Source organism: Thunnus maccoyii, chromosome 1 (genome assembly GCF_910596095.1).
Source record: "Thunnus maccoyii chromosome 1, fThuMac1.1, whole genome shotgun sequence".
Taxonomy (NCBI): domain Eukaryota; kingdom Metazoa; phylum Chordata; class Actinopteri; order Scombriformes; family Scombridae; genus Thunnus; species Thunnus maccoyii.
The window spans coordinates 14,487,461-14,503,489 of record NC_056533.1 but is presented as its reverse complement, the minus strand read 5'-3'; the positions used below and the strand labels follow the sequence as shown (position 1 = coordinate 14,503,489).

The window sequence follows — 16,029 nt, the reverse complement described above, 5'->3', positions numbered from 1 at the left end:
GCGAAGCCCGGAAGCTCCGACGCTACTGGTCTGGTCACTGCTGTCAGTCAGCCCGTTGTTGGAGCGATGTGTTGCGTTGGAGCTGGAGTAAAGCTCAAATGAAACATCAAAAAGCATTAAGAAGGAGTTCCTAACAAATGAAATAAGCAGTATTAAGGTATGTAATTGAACTGTCACTCGAGAGGCTCTGCTTTTTGCACTCGTCGCTCGCATATACAGTGTTAGCATGCTAGCGATTAGCTTCTGCTAGTGGCTAGTTAACAAAGCGAGATTTAACCAGCCAGTCCGATAGGTAGCATGAGAAGTGCACAGCTAGCACGTTTCGGTATGTGTGTGTGTTGATAGTGTTCAGTTTCAGTCACGACCTTTGCAGTTATCATTGTAGCAAGGAGGAAAACCCAGGTTAGTGCCCTTAGATTTACTGGTGCTCAGCGACGGCTTTACTAAATGGCCAGTTACGCATATGGCGGTTCATAAATGAGAAGGTGGTGATTTATAGGCTAGTCGATGTGAAGAGGAGCTGCAATCTCAGTCACACCTCGCCAACAAATCTGTCGGAGATGCTTCAGTTTGTGGTTTATCTGTCCATAACAAAGCATGAGCTGGCTGGGTTCAAGGTTGACCAAAGTTGTCTCCTCCAACTATTGAAAAATGGTGACATAGCAAGTAACAGTTGCATCTGAGGCGAACACAAACAAACACACGCGTGTTTCTGTGGGTATTAGTAGGCGCATTTAGCTTCAGAGAGGGGGACGATAATCATAATAGTATTCAAGAACAACCTGGTGGTGCTCGATAGTGTTTGTCTATATTTATTTTACTATGTTTACAAAACTACCTGCTGCTAAAAGACTTATAGTTTACATTATTGTCTTGCACTACTGTCTTGTCTTATAGGCTATATTGTTTTTGCACTACAGTCTTCGTCTCTTGCACTATGTTATGCACAGATTGCTCAGTTTATGACCTTACGTTTTATGTCGTGTATTTTATGTCTTGCACTGTCTACCTGTTTAACTGTTGCACCACAGGCTCCTGGGAAACTGTATTTCATCCCAGATGTACACTTGTATATGGATGGGTTGACAATAAAGAGAGTCTGAGTCTGAGTACATCTTACTGATTGTGGCATGTCAGTAAAGTATTACCACTTTAATTTGGTGGTTTGGACAGAGACCTTGGAAACGTTTAGGTGGTCAGACACACTACTGATTGATTTACCTTCCCAGAGTCGGTTCACTAGAGAAATATCCGTGCTTACACCACAGACTATTAGCAGATAAGACTTGCAGTGTCACCACATTTCTATGAATAGCTATCATGACGGGTGTGTTTCCTGTCAGTAAAAAAAAAGGAACAAAAATCACGCACACCACACAGTCTCATTCAACCAAGCAAGGAAGCTATGAAGGCGTGAACCGGTAGCTGAGAGTTTGTATGTTAATAAGAAGTTTTAATGGCAAGTTTTAACACATTTTTGTGCGTCTTTTTTCAGGTGTAAGCCTTCATGTCAGTCTACATATGTACTCCATCCTGAATGCTGGTCCAGGAGGTAAACACCACAGCATGTCATTGTGAAGAGGGAACATATTAGGTAGGTTGCCCTGCATTTTCCCTCAATTTGCATGTCTTTTGTTTAACAGAGTTTTCAAGAGTCAAATGTGTAACAACAGCAAACATAGCAAAGCAGCTAATCTCATGTCATCTGTTTGACTCTTGTGTAAAAGCCTGAAGAGTAGCATTCCTCACTTTGGCTTTCGCTGATGAAAATGAGGTTTTCTAGGGAGTTGCTCCAACAATCACAACCACGTGTGGTTTTATTTTTGGTTCTTAATGTTTTCGGAACAAATCACGTTAGTTTGGCCTTTGAGCTGTTTAGCAATTTGGAAATGTGACAGTGAAACATAAAATCACTCAGTAAATCGAAACCCATTTCTCAGACATTTTTGGCTTTAGCTGTTGTTGCTTCTAAATTTCTTTGATAGTAGACACAAGCCCTTGCTCTGACTTTGTGTGCGATGACTCTGCAATGGATTGACCCTGCAAAGTGATCTGAGCAGGATGACACTGAGGTGAGGGTTGGTTGTGTATGCCAGAAGAGAGATGAGGAGAAGGAGAGGGGGACAGAGAGGTATTGGTGGATCTTGTGTTGTGCCCTCTGACTGGGAAGGGCAGACAGCTGAACAAGCAGCCGGTGTGGCTTTAATGGACCTCCCTTTCATTGAACACAGGAAAAATCAATACACCCTAAACTGGCCAAGAGCGTTTTCTGTCCTCTTAAAGACTATGCTAATTGTTTAACAGCAAAATGACATGGTATTCAACACTAGTGACATGTTGTAAACAAAACTGTTGAGTGCACTAAAGTGAAGAGGCGCCCATGGGCAGGTATTCATAAAATTTCTACAAAAAACATTGCAGACCTGTGTGACTTGTATTGCTATAATTTTAGTCTTTAGTTGTCCAGTTTTTGACTGGACATGATCAGGGGAGAGGGTTGTGTACTGGGACTGAAGTTGTCCAAAAGATGTCGGCTGGTATTTCTAGCATTTTCCAGCATTTCTCCTCAGCTTGTTTGAGCTTTCATGTATGTACCATGACTTATTCCCCACACAGCACTGTTTGATTGTGACAGATTTAGCCACTTGTCTCCAATAATTTCCAGTTGTTACTGTGACATGCTGCTCAGAGTAGTAACAGTAAGTCAGTCACTCACCATCATCTTCTGAACTGACTTTTTCAAATCCTGATTCATCTCTAAATTTTCTTTTCTCGTCAATGTATTTACTGGATGATACTCTAAACAGCAGCTTCAGTCTTTTTGTTGTGCTTTCAACTCAGTTCTTTCCTCCAGTCTCAGTCTGGGTTTTTTTTTGTTGATGCAATTAATCAATTTCTTTGCAACTCGATGCCACTTTGCTGACATCATTCAGTGACGCATGCTGTCATACCATTAATTGAAACTGTGGCTGTTGTTTATTTTGTCCACATCATGGTTTACACACAGTTCACTTGCTGACAAACCTGTGTTTCTGGTGTTGTAATGGTTTTCAGTGGGACATATTTGTTGGCTGCCGTATCTAGAATAAAGAAACTAAGGATTGGGATGGAAAAAATTTGGCTTTATTTAGCCAATACCTATTCATTAAAATATGCCTGGATCAGCCCAGACCCCATTCAGCTCGGGCAATGAAGAACAACCCAGCTGCTGTTATTTTTGTTATTTAGGCCTAGAGGAAAATGTTCGTTTTACAAAATATCCATATTTATGTGGACAAAGCCTAAAGGCTCTTGTGTACCCACTCAGGTGTTTTCAATTACTCTGACTGACTAGACATCTTGTCAGGTGGAAGCTGGGTGGAGCCTGTGTGAATTAAGTCATGTCACCAAAATCTATGCACTAATAAGAATGATTGTAGTGTAGTTGTCCTGGTAGCTCAATTTTAATTTACTGGGAGTAAATTCAACTTGTCAAAATGTTTTTGAAAAAAAAATAAATCAATTTTTGACAGTGGTTTTCAATCCCTGACAAAGATCACCAAACATTTCTCTATTAAATTTAGTCTTTGCACCTGTAGACATTTTTTAGATATGCATGCTCCACACTCTGTTTGTCTAGTGTAAGTTGTCCCGCAGTAACAGGTGAGGGAGATGTCAGTCAAGAGTAGTTTGTGCACAGTCTTGAGAAGAGGGCCTAATCAGACTACATAAGTCCACCTGTGTAGGTGGACAATCTGTGTCTAGGGGGGGGTTAACGTATAATTAGGAAGTAAAAAAACAAAATTGTCTCAGTCTTTACCGAAACATTGGGTTTCCAAAATGTGAACTTCATAAACCAGCACTCCAACATAGAGACAGAGCGCAATTAACTCCCACCCACACCGGAGGGGAAAACAATTCATCGCTCTTCATTGACTTTGTATTGAGTGAAGGTGCCTCCTTGTCACTTCTGTTTGCTAGCAAACAACAGAAAAATGCCTAAAAGCTGCTGTGTGGTGGGATGCATTACCAAGAGGGTAAAGAACCCAGAACTAAGTTTTTATAAGCTGCCGAACCGAAAAACTGAGGCTTTAAGAAAAACATGGATAACGTTACAGGGCTGTGTGCTGAGCAGTGGAAGAGACAGACCCAACCTGAGCTGCACGGACAGCCTGCAGCTCAAAAACCTCCGTAAAATTGACACATATACCTGGACACGCTGCTAGTCACAGAAAACATGCATGAAAGTAAAAACAGAACAGCTGTTTAATTGAAAGTTATGCAGTGTTTATAGGTGTTTAAATCATAGAATAGATAACCTGCATTCAGCTGAAATGCTAACTGTAAAAAGAACCTGAATGGGAAATGATTGCATGGCTGTGCGTGTCATTTTCTCAACTCTGTTTACAAACTGTAGTCACTATAACAGCTGTGAAGTGTTATGCCAGCCTGTTATGTGGTGCGGTTTGCTATACAGTTGTGCTATCTCTACTGTAGACGTGATGTCAGCTTTGCATTCATGTATTGCATCTTAGCCTATACAATATAACTGGTTTCAGCATATGCTATAAACTACCTTTCCCTCTCTGGTAGACATATGGTGCTAAAATAATCCTCTGACATGCTGAAATCTCATGTTTTTAGCTAGCCACAGGCATTTTGTTAGTGTCTCAGCCCTTGGTTGCATCTTCTGGCGCCGGTTGTTTTCCCCTCTGGTGGGTGTGGTTTTCAGAGTATGACACGTTGCGCTCTGTCTCTATATCAAGTAGTCTGTCTCTAAAAGAGCATGATTTTGCAGAACAAGTAATTTATCTGCTTCCCCTCAAAAACTGTTTTAATAGGTCATGTTGGCCTTGTGGTTAAGATGGTTTGATTTTGTTGAATGTCATACCTCTAATTCTCTCCCCATGTTAACTGCTTTCTTCTGAACTGTCACCTGTCTAATGAAGGCAGAAAAAAATGCCAATAAACTGATGTTTTTAAAAACTGTTAATAGCTTTGCAGGATTAGATGTCATCTGTTTCAAAGAGTGGCTCTGTTATATCTGAATAAAGATTTAGAAATACTCCACTCATTGCACCCACATAAACTCACATCAGCCCCTGCAGGGGATAAATGTCAGTGCAGTCTGTCATACTGTCTGTACAATTATACTTGACATGCCATTGAGACAGGGCCCTTAGTTAGTTTGGCTGGAACAATGACTCAACCACGACCTTGAACATGAAATATTGGCAACAAACAATATTAAAGTAGCAGTATTTGTTTTGTGTTTTTATATTAGCTTTTAGAAAGAGGCTGTCTGTGTTATTGTAGGTATTTTGTTGAAATTATTTCTGAAATTTGCATTTCTGTGTGAAATATTTACATTTAAATGCAAAGCTTTGCACCTTTGTCTTAGAGTGTTTGGGCAGCATAGCCTCATAGAAGCCATTTTTAAGTAAGTAAAAGTTACTAAAAACGATATATTCTGGGAAAACTTACAGTGACATGCCACCTACCACAACAAGCCTATAACCGTCCAGTCATAAATGTTCAGATTAGATGTAATGTTTGATCCAAACTGGGCCTTAAAGCCAGTTGTTTGCACAGACTTGCTGCATTACCAGCCTCTTATTAGCTTGTTTGTCTTACTGATGTATTGAAAAGGGTTGTGATAGCATGGGTCCTATGTCTGTGGAGTTTATGGCTCTCGATTTTCTGACAGCCTGGAAGACATCTCTGCTGGTTTGGGGTTTCAGCTCAGCAGGGCAAAAGCCTGCCATCCTTGTGGGCATTCCCATTTTGCAAGCAATCGCAATGACACCCACTGACAGGCAAAGTTTTTGGATGCAAGCAGAAACAAACAGCAGTGTGGCGTTTGGAAGACAGCCTGGTTGGCTGGTCAGCTAAAGACTGACAGCTTTGCTTTGTGCCACTAATCTCATTCTCAGTGGAAATGTCTAATTTGATTTAAACGCTTAGCAAAAGGAAGCAATCATTTGTTTCAAAGCAGTACATCAGAGTCTTCTGAAAAACACCATATCAATAAATGCAGTAAGTGTCTAACAACTTAGTAGTTCACCAGCTTAGTAGTTTTAGTAAGGATTGAACTACATATGGCTGGTAAGCTGTAGAAGCATGTTAAACAGGATTCTTCAATAACAGGTTGTTGTTTCAGCACTGACTCCAGCTTTCATTTCAGAAATGAAGAACATGTATATTCTAGATCTGTACCCGACTCAGGACTTTGTCAGTTGAATCAGATTTGGCTTCAGGAGATTTGACTGTTTGTTCCTTTTTTTCAAATAGACTATCTGGCAATCAGAAAATCCATTGACATGAGTTTCAGTGATGATTTTGACCACATTAACATAGTCAAATGCAACAGAGTCATGACGACATATTTTTTATCATTTAAAATTCAATAAAAGACAGCTGCATATGATGCAAGATTCGAGTTGTGACTGCTCGACTCAGTCGACTGAGGGATCCCTGACAGATGATTTGACTCATTGACTTTCATGGGGCAGCCCCAGTATATTCATCATTCATTTTCAAAGAAGACAGTGTCATGACAGCCAGTCACAGCTGGGGACACACCCCTAATGTGCCTAGTAAGTTTCTAATGGGTTCTAATGTCCTCTTTTTTTATAATTATGTTTATTTCATTTCATGCTTCCCACCACCATCTAATGTCTTTCCTGTATGAGACAATGACAGACTTGAGGAGTGTGAGGGGAATCGTTCTGCTGTGTCAATGCGTGCTTTATTTAGCAAAAACCTTTTTCAGTTAAATATATATTTTTCATCTTAAATAGATTCACATCTACTAAACTTATATCATCAGTAGCCACCTGATGCAGATGCAGCTGAAATTGTTCTGGGTGGTTTGCCAGCTTATTTGGGTTGGGCAGCATGTAACCTCCACAGTGATCAGGGAAATATTGATCTGAGAAGACAATCATCTGGGTCTGTTCTAAGTGCTTAAAGAGCAAATACACATTTTCACACTAAATCCATGGTCTATCCAATAAATTAGCCTGTTTCATTGTATTAAAGTGGTATCTGACTAAAGTCGGTCATTAAAGGAAAGATCGTTTTTTGTGTAATATGGAAGCAAAGAATTTTAAAACTTTCCATTTCAGTTGTATCGTGAGCTCCATGAGTATTTCTGCATAAACGGATGTACTTTTTGGATCAGACTTCTTCTAATCTAACATTAAATTGTTCTCTGAGTTTTCTTTTTTCACCAAAGAAGCCTAAAGTGTGTTTTTGCACTGCCTTGTTTTATCGGTTTACTTTGTCTCAGTGAGTCACAGTGAACACTGTGAGCTGAAAGTAACTGGGTCTACAGATTATTATTAGCCTGTATTCCTCACACACATTTACCTCTGCTGCAGGATCAGTTTCCTAAAGGGAGCAGGGCAGTCATTGATTTATCTTGAAGCTGCCAACATAGTCTCTTGAGTTGGTCCTGAATGAGCTCTTGTGACCTTGACATAAATATAGAAGAAGAAACCGTCAATGACTCATGTCTCTTGTAATAACAGCCCTGAGCTTGAAGAGTTGAGTCCAAGGTTGAGTCACCCTTTTCTTTACAGTCACAGTAGAGCTGTAAGGATGATGGTAGTTGATCAGTCGGTCAGCTGACCACCACTTTGGTTTGAACAAGATGTCTTAACAGCCAATCCCATTCACGAGTCATGAAGTGTCAGATACTGCTTAAGTCTAGATAACTTCTCTACTCTTATTCATCAATGCAGCTCATGAACATGAAATCTTTTTAGGCATAATTTTTTTGAGGCATTATATCTGCACACATGTATGCTTTTTTAAATGCCATCTTTAAAACACGTAGCTGTCATGTGATCAACATATTCATACTGGAGGAAGTACAAACCCTCATCTACCCACCACACATACACACAACTGAACGGTTTTGAAATCTAAAGAAAATTTGAAAAATGTATTGTGGGAAGACAGAGACTGTATTAATATGTTTATTTTTTAAATTATTTCTTCTTCTCATAGGGCAGGATGCAGTCTTCAAACCACCGACTGCGAGATATGGAGCAGCACCACCCACTGCTGTCGGCAGGTGCAGATGTCGAGACGGGGAGCCTGGCAGCCGGAGTGATGGTTGGGGGTCCCCACACGGGCCACACAGCAGGGAACCGCACACTGTGGTTCATCCAGGACAGCTGTGGTATGGTGTGTGCAACCATGACCTGGTTCCTGGTCCTGTATGCTGAATTCGTAGTGAATTTTGTCATGCTGCTGCCTGCCAAGAACTTCTGGTACTCGCTGCTGAACGGGGCCACCTTCAACTCCCTGGCTGTGCTGGCATTGGCCTCACATCTGCGCACCATGTTGACTGACCCGGTAAGAATGCATAGGAAAGAAATGGAACATTGGGGACGAGGAGGAAAGCAAGGTTTTGAAGAGGAGAAGAGGATGTGAAAACATTGTGTGCATTTACAAAACAACTACCATAATTACAATTTTTAAAAAATAATGGTCATGTGGAGCACCTCAAAAAAACAGAATAAATCTTGCACTAACAGTATTAGCAGAATGTGATCATTTGTTTAAGGAGGTGTCCTATTAAAATTACTTTAAATTCATTGAACTAGTGCTCAGGATTAGGATAGGGTTGTGGTCAGGAATTATGTAGCAGGAGAGTCTGCCAGTACTTGCTACAGCACGAGCAAGAACTGCTGTCATGTCCAAACTCCTACCAGACGCTGTCACTCACTCACTGATTTGGACAGTGAGCTGGGTGACAGAGTGTGAAGAGATGCTGGTTGGTAAAGCAGTATAGAGCAGCCTATTAAATTGTATGGGGCTAGATGTCTCCTGACACAACAGTTTAATCTGCTAATATAAGAGCAGTATTTGGTGGTTTTTTTTACCAAATAATCCAAGTTAATAAACGACCCAGGAACAAACAGGGGACTTGTTGTTTTCCACCTTACCTGAAAACTGTGAAATCTCTCAGAGTATTCAAGAAACAATATGTACTGTTTTGAAAAGAAATTATTTAAAAGTTTAGTTAAACAGTTGAAATACTGTAAAATACTATTTTTCTCCTAAAAGTCCAATTATCTTGATACAGATCGTTTCATTGACAGCTGCTTTTTAATTCTCCTGTATGACATGAAGTCTTGTGATATTTACAAATGGTAAATAAATGGGATGCCTTTTCCTACTGGAATGTGTGATGGCACAGGCAAAAGGAAATGCCAAAGGTGTTATTCTTCAGTTGTTGTTTTTTTGATACTTTGTGACTAATCTTGGTGAATTCAACCAATTCGTGCTTGGGGGGGTTGTGGGTCAAATACTGTTAGTGCTGCTGCCGCATCATCGATTCATGCTTACTCAGAGGAGCTAGATGTCTGATGACAGCTCCACTGGTTCTTTCCAGACCAATAGCTTAGCCTTTACACAGAAGGTTGTGCAGTAGTGTGTCAAACTCTGGTTTCATCTAAGCTTTAAAGGTCTTAAGTTTATTTGTGCATTTGGCTTTAAGTGGCAGTTACACCTGACTGTGATTCACACAGGTAACGGCTCTGTTGTAGTTTCTCTGACCAAAGAGATTCCTTTAGTTGGTATCATGCCCTGCATCCTGTCAGAATGATAATAAAACCAGAAGGGTCAGTGTTTCCTGCATATTCAGTCAAAATCAAACATCTATCCAAGTAGAGGACCTCTTTTTCATAAGCCTAGAAATATAAAATCAACAGTTAAATTGCTGCATACACAGAGAGACACAGCTTGATTTCTCAAGGCCTGTAGCATATTGCACTCGTTTGGACCTTTTGTAACTGACAGGATTTTGTCTTTGTCTGTCTGCCCACCTCCTTAGGGTGCAGTTCCCAAGGGCAACGCAACCAAGGAGTACATGGAGAGCTTGCAGCTGAAACCTGGAGAGGTCATCTACAAGTGCCCAAAGTGCTGCAGCATCAAGCCTGAGAGAGCACACCACTGCAGGTCAGTCTAGCTTTCGTAAACAAGTTAACACAAAACTGATGTTCTTTCACCTCATCTTATAGTGTTCAAATTGGGCTTTGGAAAACAACTTTATACACACACTTTGTGTTACAGCAGCAGTAAAATTGATATTAACAGAGTCATTGTGTCATGCAATAACATAATTTCTCTCTCCTGTCTGCAGTATTTGTAAAAGATGCATCCGGAAGATGGATCACCATTGTCCCTGGGTCAATAACTGTGTGGGAGAAAAGAATCAGAGATTCTTTGTACTTTTCACTGTAAGTACACAGACGTACTCATGGAGTGGTCAGTTTTCTTTTGAATTTAATAACCGTGTTTGGCTCTGGTAGGTTTTAGGGATGCACATTTTACACACAGTAATTAATTTGATCAGTTAATGCCAATTATAATAATTAAGTATATTTTCATTATAGCACAACAATAAAAATCCAAGTGGCTAGTACATGTCTTCTCTAATGTCCGTGAACATTTTCACCAACAATCAAAACACATTACCATAGAAACTTTCAAGTGGCTCTATCCTTGACTTTAATTTTAGAAGTACTTGAAGACATACATAAATCACATTTATTTATCTGCGGAAAGTGAAATTAGACAAAACCAATCCCTTGTAGAAAATTGTTCCACTTACTCATATTTCATGGTGAAATAACCAGCTCAGCAGTGATGTTGTGCATGACAGACATAGGCCTACATGAGATGTACTCTCATAGCCAGATGTGACTCTCTTGACAACATCAGCACTTTTTTATAGCTTCGTATGCTGACTAGAACTTTGGATGACAGAAACATAAAGCTGTCATGTGGCTGAGCAGTACAAAGTCACCTATGTGATGAGATTCTTAGTTGGCTCTCCTCACAGATTACCATAAACATAGGCTATAAATGTAAAGTAAAAAAATAGAAGGTTTTAAAGTTAAACAACAGACCAGAAATTAAAGAGGCTACATGAGCACATTATTTACAAACCAACCTGGTGGACAAGAGAGGAATGACTCCTCTTTTTTGCCATTTCTTTGTCACTTTTTCTAATTATCTCTTCCCCCTGTTTTTGTTTTGTTTTTTTCTGCACAGATGTACATAGCCTTGATTTCTGCCCATGCTCTGGGCCTCAGTGGTATGCACTTCTTCACCTGTATTAAAGTCCAGTGGAACGGTAAGGCCTCTCTGTCTTACAGGATTGACTTTAATGTGTTTGAGTCAAAAAGACAAACACAGAATGTCAAAGAGATGTAGTTTATGTGTTAAAGATAAAGCTATTTATGCAAGAGATGTAAACTGCGTAGAGACATAAAGAGAGACAGACAGAGTGGGAAAAAAAGAAAGAGATTGTTACTCTGTTGTAAGAACAGCTGCTCTGTACAGGTTGTTGTAGCTGTGCAGCACAAATCATCACAGAACTGCCATTGATCTTTTCCCGCTCCCTTGTGGGTTTCTCGGTAGGACTGAACCAGGAAAGATATAAGATGAAGATAATATTTCATTCTTGGAACACCAGCTTCTATTGCCCTCTACTGGAATATAGTTTAAAATTGTTTCCCATGATCTAAGCTACTGTGACAGGTGCCTCTTTTTTTGGCCCATTTTGCAGCATTTTACCCAGAAGTCTATTGTGGTCTTTTAAGTCCTTTAAGGGAAGCTGTATAAGCCTTTGGAATCTGACATTTCTGTTGTCATGTGCAAAATAAAAACTCTACCTTTCTTTCTCTCTGCTGGCGACCAGAGTGCAGTGAATTCTCTCCAGGGGTGTCTGTGCTGCTGCTGATCTTCCTCTGTCTCGAAGCCATCCTCTTCCTCACTTTCACTGCTGTAATGTTTGGTACGCAGATCCACTCCATCTGCAACGACGAGACGGTTGGTATCCACTGTACTTTACACTCTGTTTATGTGGCAGGGCGGGTCACTGTAAGATGTGTGAGTTTAGGGGAAAAAGGTGACAAGGGAACCTTAGTCGTGATAAATGTCCTGTCTTAATATAATTGTGTGCCTTAGCACGCTTATTAGCTGAAGTTATCAGATTACTTAATAAGGAATGTTTAATTTACAGACGAGTTTGAATGTCTTGCAGGAGATTGAACGTCTTAAAAACGAGAAGCCAACATGGGAGCGTCGCATGAGATGGGATGGAATGAAAGCTGTGTTCGGAGGTCCGCCCTCTCTGCTCTGGTGCAATCCATTCACCGGCCTGCGTCTGCGGCGTCTGATGCTGTTGACCCACGGTCGTCGTGGCGGGTCTGAGTTTTCTGTCTGAGAGAAGGGCAGACAGATGCAGCTCACCAACACTTGGTCATCCCTAAAGCAAGATCTCTTATATGTCCTCCTTGGATGGGGCTAAGATGGACATCTGCTCCCTGGGGCTGTCCTTCATGTGTGGGTGACTGGGAGACAGGCTGCTTCAGTGGGACTCCAGTGCATCACAACCACCACTGAAAGTTTGTATTGTCACTCTCACATGCTGATGTAGACCCAACACCTTAGGTCTGCACAAGTATGTTAAACAGCTGGGATATGGTTTAAACATGAGCAGCTTTTCGGTTTGTTTGTGTGTTTTTAGGTAACGCATGCAGTATGTAACTCAAGTGAGTCTTTTATTCCTTGTGAGACCGTCCAAGGTGCTGTTCGAACTCAACTCATGCACCCTCAGTACACAACTTCAGCAGTTTGTTTTCTTTGCTGCGCTGATGAGATTCAAGGTTAGTATTTGATTTTTTGGGGGGGGGGGGGGGGGATGGAAGGACCAGCAGCATATCTTTGATCATCACTGGACCCAGACAAGTGGATCTAAATGGGTAAAAGCTTGAAACTGTTGTACTAAACCCAGACAAGGAAATCACAGTCAAGGACACACACTACTTATACGGCACTTGAGAAAGCCTGTATATGGAGCACAGTGGACATCAGAAATGGATCTGTGCTGCCTTGATTTGCATGTATTACAGCTCAATCAGTCAGCATCTCAGCCAGGAAATGAGGCTTTCACTATCTTTAAATGAACCAACAGGCGACTGTGAACACAAGCCTCATTCTTATTCAGCAGGACTGATTGGCTTTTCCTATCCGTTCATCTCTTTTGTCATGTTTTTCCTTCCATGGGCTGAAATCTTTGATTCTTTTGGTTACTCAGACCAGTAGAAATACATTTTTCCTTTTTATTAAATAACTGCTGAAATGTCTGGGTTAACTTTCATCACAGTGACCAATCCTCAACAGTTTGTGATAATGACTCACTGGAGATGACTACTGTTTATTCTGAATCTTTTATTTTGACAAAAACATTTTTGTATTAGCGGTACTTAAATGTCCATTTCACCACTCCTACATGCTGCTCTACAGCTCATTCTCCACAAACCTACAGTGATCCTCAGACCGCTGATATGCCTCCCAGTGTTTCCATAATGAAGCGATTGGTCGAGCAAGACTGAATGTCATTAAGTTTGGATTGTTATACCCATACATCAGCTGTTCTTTATGTGAAAAAACTGGGGGCTACTTCTGTGTGTAGTTAGAAACCATATGCAAGAACAGTTGAATACGACTTCATAGCATTTAAACCTGAAAAGCAAAACCTTACAAACGCCCCGAGACCGAGCCAAGTTTCAGACACGGTGGCTTTGCCTGCTCCTTGTCCATCGTGTGGTGCGATGTTCTTGAAAAGGAGAACTTAAAACACTAGCACAACCTCCTTTGGCAAGCTCTGAGCCTGTTCTGATCTACAGAGCCAAGCTTCATTGTGCAGTCAGCCTGTAGAATTAAAAAGGAGCTGCTTTGCTAAAAGAGGCTGTAGGACAAGGCTCATTATACAAGCTTTAATAATGAACAAAGTCTTGGGGAGCTCAGCAGATGCTTGTGGAGGCCTTTCCTGCTTCACTCCAGAAATGTCAGGCCGGTAACAGCTAGTGGCAGGACAGTAGCAAAAATGTTTCCAGTGTTACTAGATCATGTATCTATGCCTTTTGTAAAATCATTCAGTCAAATGAATTTATCGGCTTGAAAGATTTAGTCTTTATTGCCATATTTATGAAAGTGTTTTCTCAATTTGTGACAACTTGTCTCCAGTTTTTACTCTGCATAATAAACGGGCGTTTGCACTGGATGAATGTGGCTTTTTGAATCTAGAGTTCAGGATTTAAAGTCAGATTCTGACTAATCAGCTAGTGTTGTCTAATCTAGATTCTCAAAGTCTCATTTTGATCGCGTGTTGGACAATATACTGCTATTTGTTCTCATCTGTGGTTGTCAGGAGAAGGAACTTTTTCTCCACTGTTTACACTAAATGATATGATGCTATGGCTAAAATGTTTTAAAGAAACATGCTGTCATTAGAATGTAAAACGTATCTATGTTGGGACTAAGGGACACAGCACTGAAAGCTAACTGATATCAGGGGAATTTATTAATGCTGGCCTCTCATTTCTCCTTTTATTCTGCTGGACTGCATCAACTCAGCAATTGTTTTCTGATTAAATGCTGGGAGATCACTTTTATCAGTCTAACAGTGACATACTTTCTCTATTTTCATTACTGTTTATTCAGCTAGTCCCTAATCCTAATACGCTCAATGTCCTTTTTATTTTATGTGGTGCAAAATGAAAATGAATAAAGTTAAGCCAATACACATGGCATGTCTATAAATACTGTATCAATGTATAAATGAAAGACTAAAGAATATATAAGACTTTTGAGAATACAACAGGAACATCCATGCTGTTTAAATTTTGCAGATGCAAAAAATATCTTGCTAATCAAGCAACAGCTGTCATTACAAATAGTTGCGAGTGTTAACAGCAAAAATGCATTCAGAGCCCCTGAGAGGCCTGAAGTCCAATAAACACAATGTAATTAGAATAGAAGTACATATCTGAGGCAGGACTAATGCACTGCTAAACTTTTATTTCTGTCTGTAGAAAGTAGCAGAACGTCAGAGCTAATTATTGATTGACAAATTTTACTACGTTGACTGGGTATAAATACTTGATGTTGACTGGTACTGCTTGGTTGTTGTGTACCAGTATTCTGCAATAGGAGTAGTCCCGTTTCATGACCAAACTCAGATGCTGTAATCAGGAAACACAGGATATGTCGTTTCACAATCGTGTTCAGTAACAGAATCAGTGAATGATGATTTTTAAAGGATAACACTGGTAAAACATGGTATTTTGAGCCTTTCTCCACCTTCTGCTTTATCATTTCGGGAAAAGAAAAACGCCATCACTATTGGGAGTGGATTGTGTGACGATGTGCAAAATTGTGTAAACCAATACAATTTTATTCTGTCAAAGGGGATTTGCACAGAAAATCTAGTGTAAAGAACAATTTATGATGTAAAGTAACGATTATTAACAGGATGAATGTTTGATCATAGGATTACCATTGACATTGTCATGAACAGTTGAGAAATGTTTTGTTTCCTGCTCTCCTGAGAGAATGTTTATCAAGAACAAAAGTCCTCCAGCTTTATAAACAAAGTATAAAGGTTACTATTAACAAAATATAAATGGAATGTTTTATTTGAGTTTTTTTTTAATTAATGTGTCATAATCTTATAATGTCATATCTTTAATGTCATTCTTTTACATAATAAACTTGATTAAATTAAAACTATGAACTGTGATTGTTTGTCCATCATATAGTCACTGTTCTTTATTTGTGGGTTTTGTCGTTTGTTTCTGGATAACATAGAACACGTTGTGGCTTTTACATTAACATGTTGTAGATCTGCTAGAAGCAAAAAAGAAATTAGGACAGATATTAGGGACAGTTGATAAAGTATATACCATCTTTTCACTTTCCCTGAAGTTGAGATGTAACAAGATGGAGTAGAGATTAATTGCCTGTAGAGAGTAGTGTTGCTGCAGCACCAAAGAGAAGTACAAGACAAGTGTAAGATTTTGTGACACATATGTAACCCCCTGAGCAAATTAGTGATAAAATGCTGAATTATTTTAAGTGTACATTTATGGCCATTGGAATTCCCTCCAAATACCTCCACAGTTAAACAACAGACACACACAGGTCATGCTATGGACATTTTGAATACTACAAAACAGTACAATT

At 39.9% G+C, this 16,029-nt stretch overlaps 1 protein-coding gene across 2 annotated transcripts; it reads left to right on the top strand.

The window, feature by feature from the left end:
* On the top strand, positions 1 to 15,576 carry zdhhc7 (zinc finger DHHC-type palmitoyltransferase 7). Of its 2 annotated transcripts, XR_006099763.1 has the most exons (9): positions 1 to 157; positions 1,496 to 1,594; positions 7,993 to 8,343; positions 9,827 to 9,951; positions 10,136 to 10,232; positions 11,050 to 11,131; positions 11,699 to 11,829; positions 12,044 to 12,407; positions 12,530 to 15,576. XR_006099763.1 is itself a non-coding variant. In XM_042432267.1 (8 exons), the coding sequence occupies exons 3-8, from the start codon at positions 7,999 to 8,001 to the stop codon at positions 12,224 to 12,226; spliced, it is 963 nt and encodes a 320-aa protein (XP_042288201.1). In that variant the 5' UTR covers positions 1 to 157; positions 1,496 to 1,594; positions 7,993 to 7,998; the 3' UTR covers positions 12,227 to 15,576. The 2 variants fall into 2 exon arrangements, 1 of the variants encoding a protein (XP_042288201.1); XM_042432267.1 differs by having other exon boundaries at positions 12,044 to 15,576.
* Positions 15,577 to 16,029: the final 453 nt, after the last annotated feature.

What these genes read in the sequence shown, in the direction of transcription:
- zdhhc7 (XM_042432267.1), top strand. Translation starts at nt 7,999, where the DNA reads ATGCAGTCTTCAAACCACCGACTGCGAGATATGGAGCAGCACCACCCA. An exon ending in GAGAGAGCACACCACTGCAG is followed by an intron (nt 9,952 to 10,135) that starts GTCAGTCTAGCT and finishes TCCTGTCTGCAG; the next exon opens with TATTTGTAAAAGATGCATCC. An exon ending in GATTCTTTGTACTTTTCACT is followed by an intron (nt 10,233 to 11,049) that starts GTAAGTACACAG and finishes TTTTCTGCACAG; the next exon opens with ATGTACATAGCCTTGATTTC.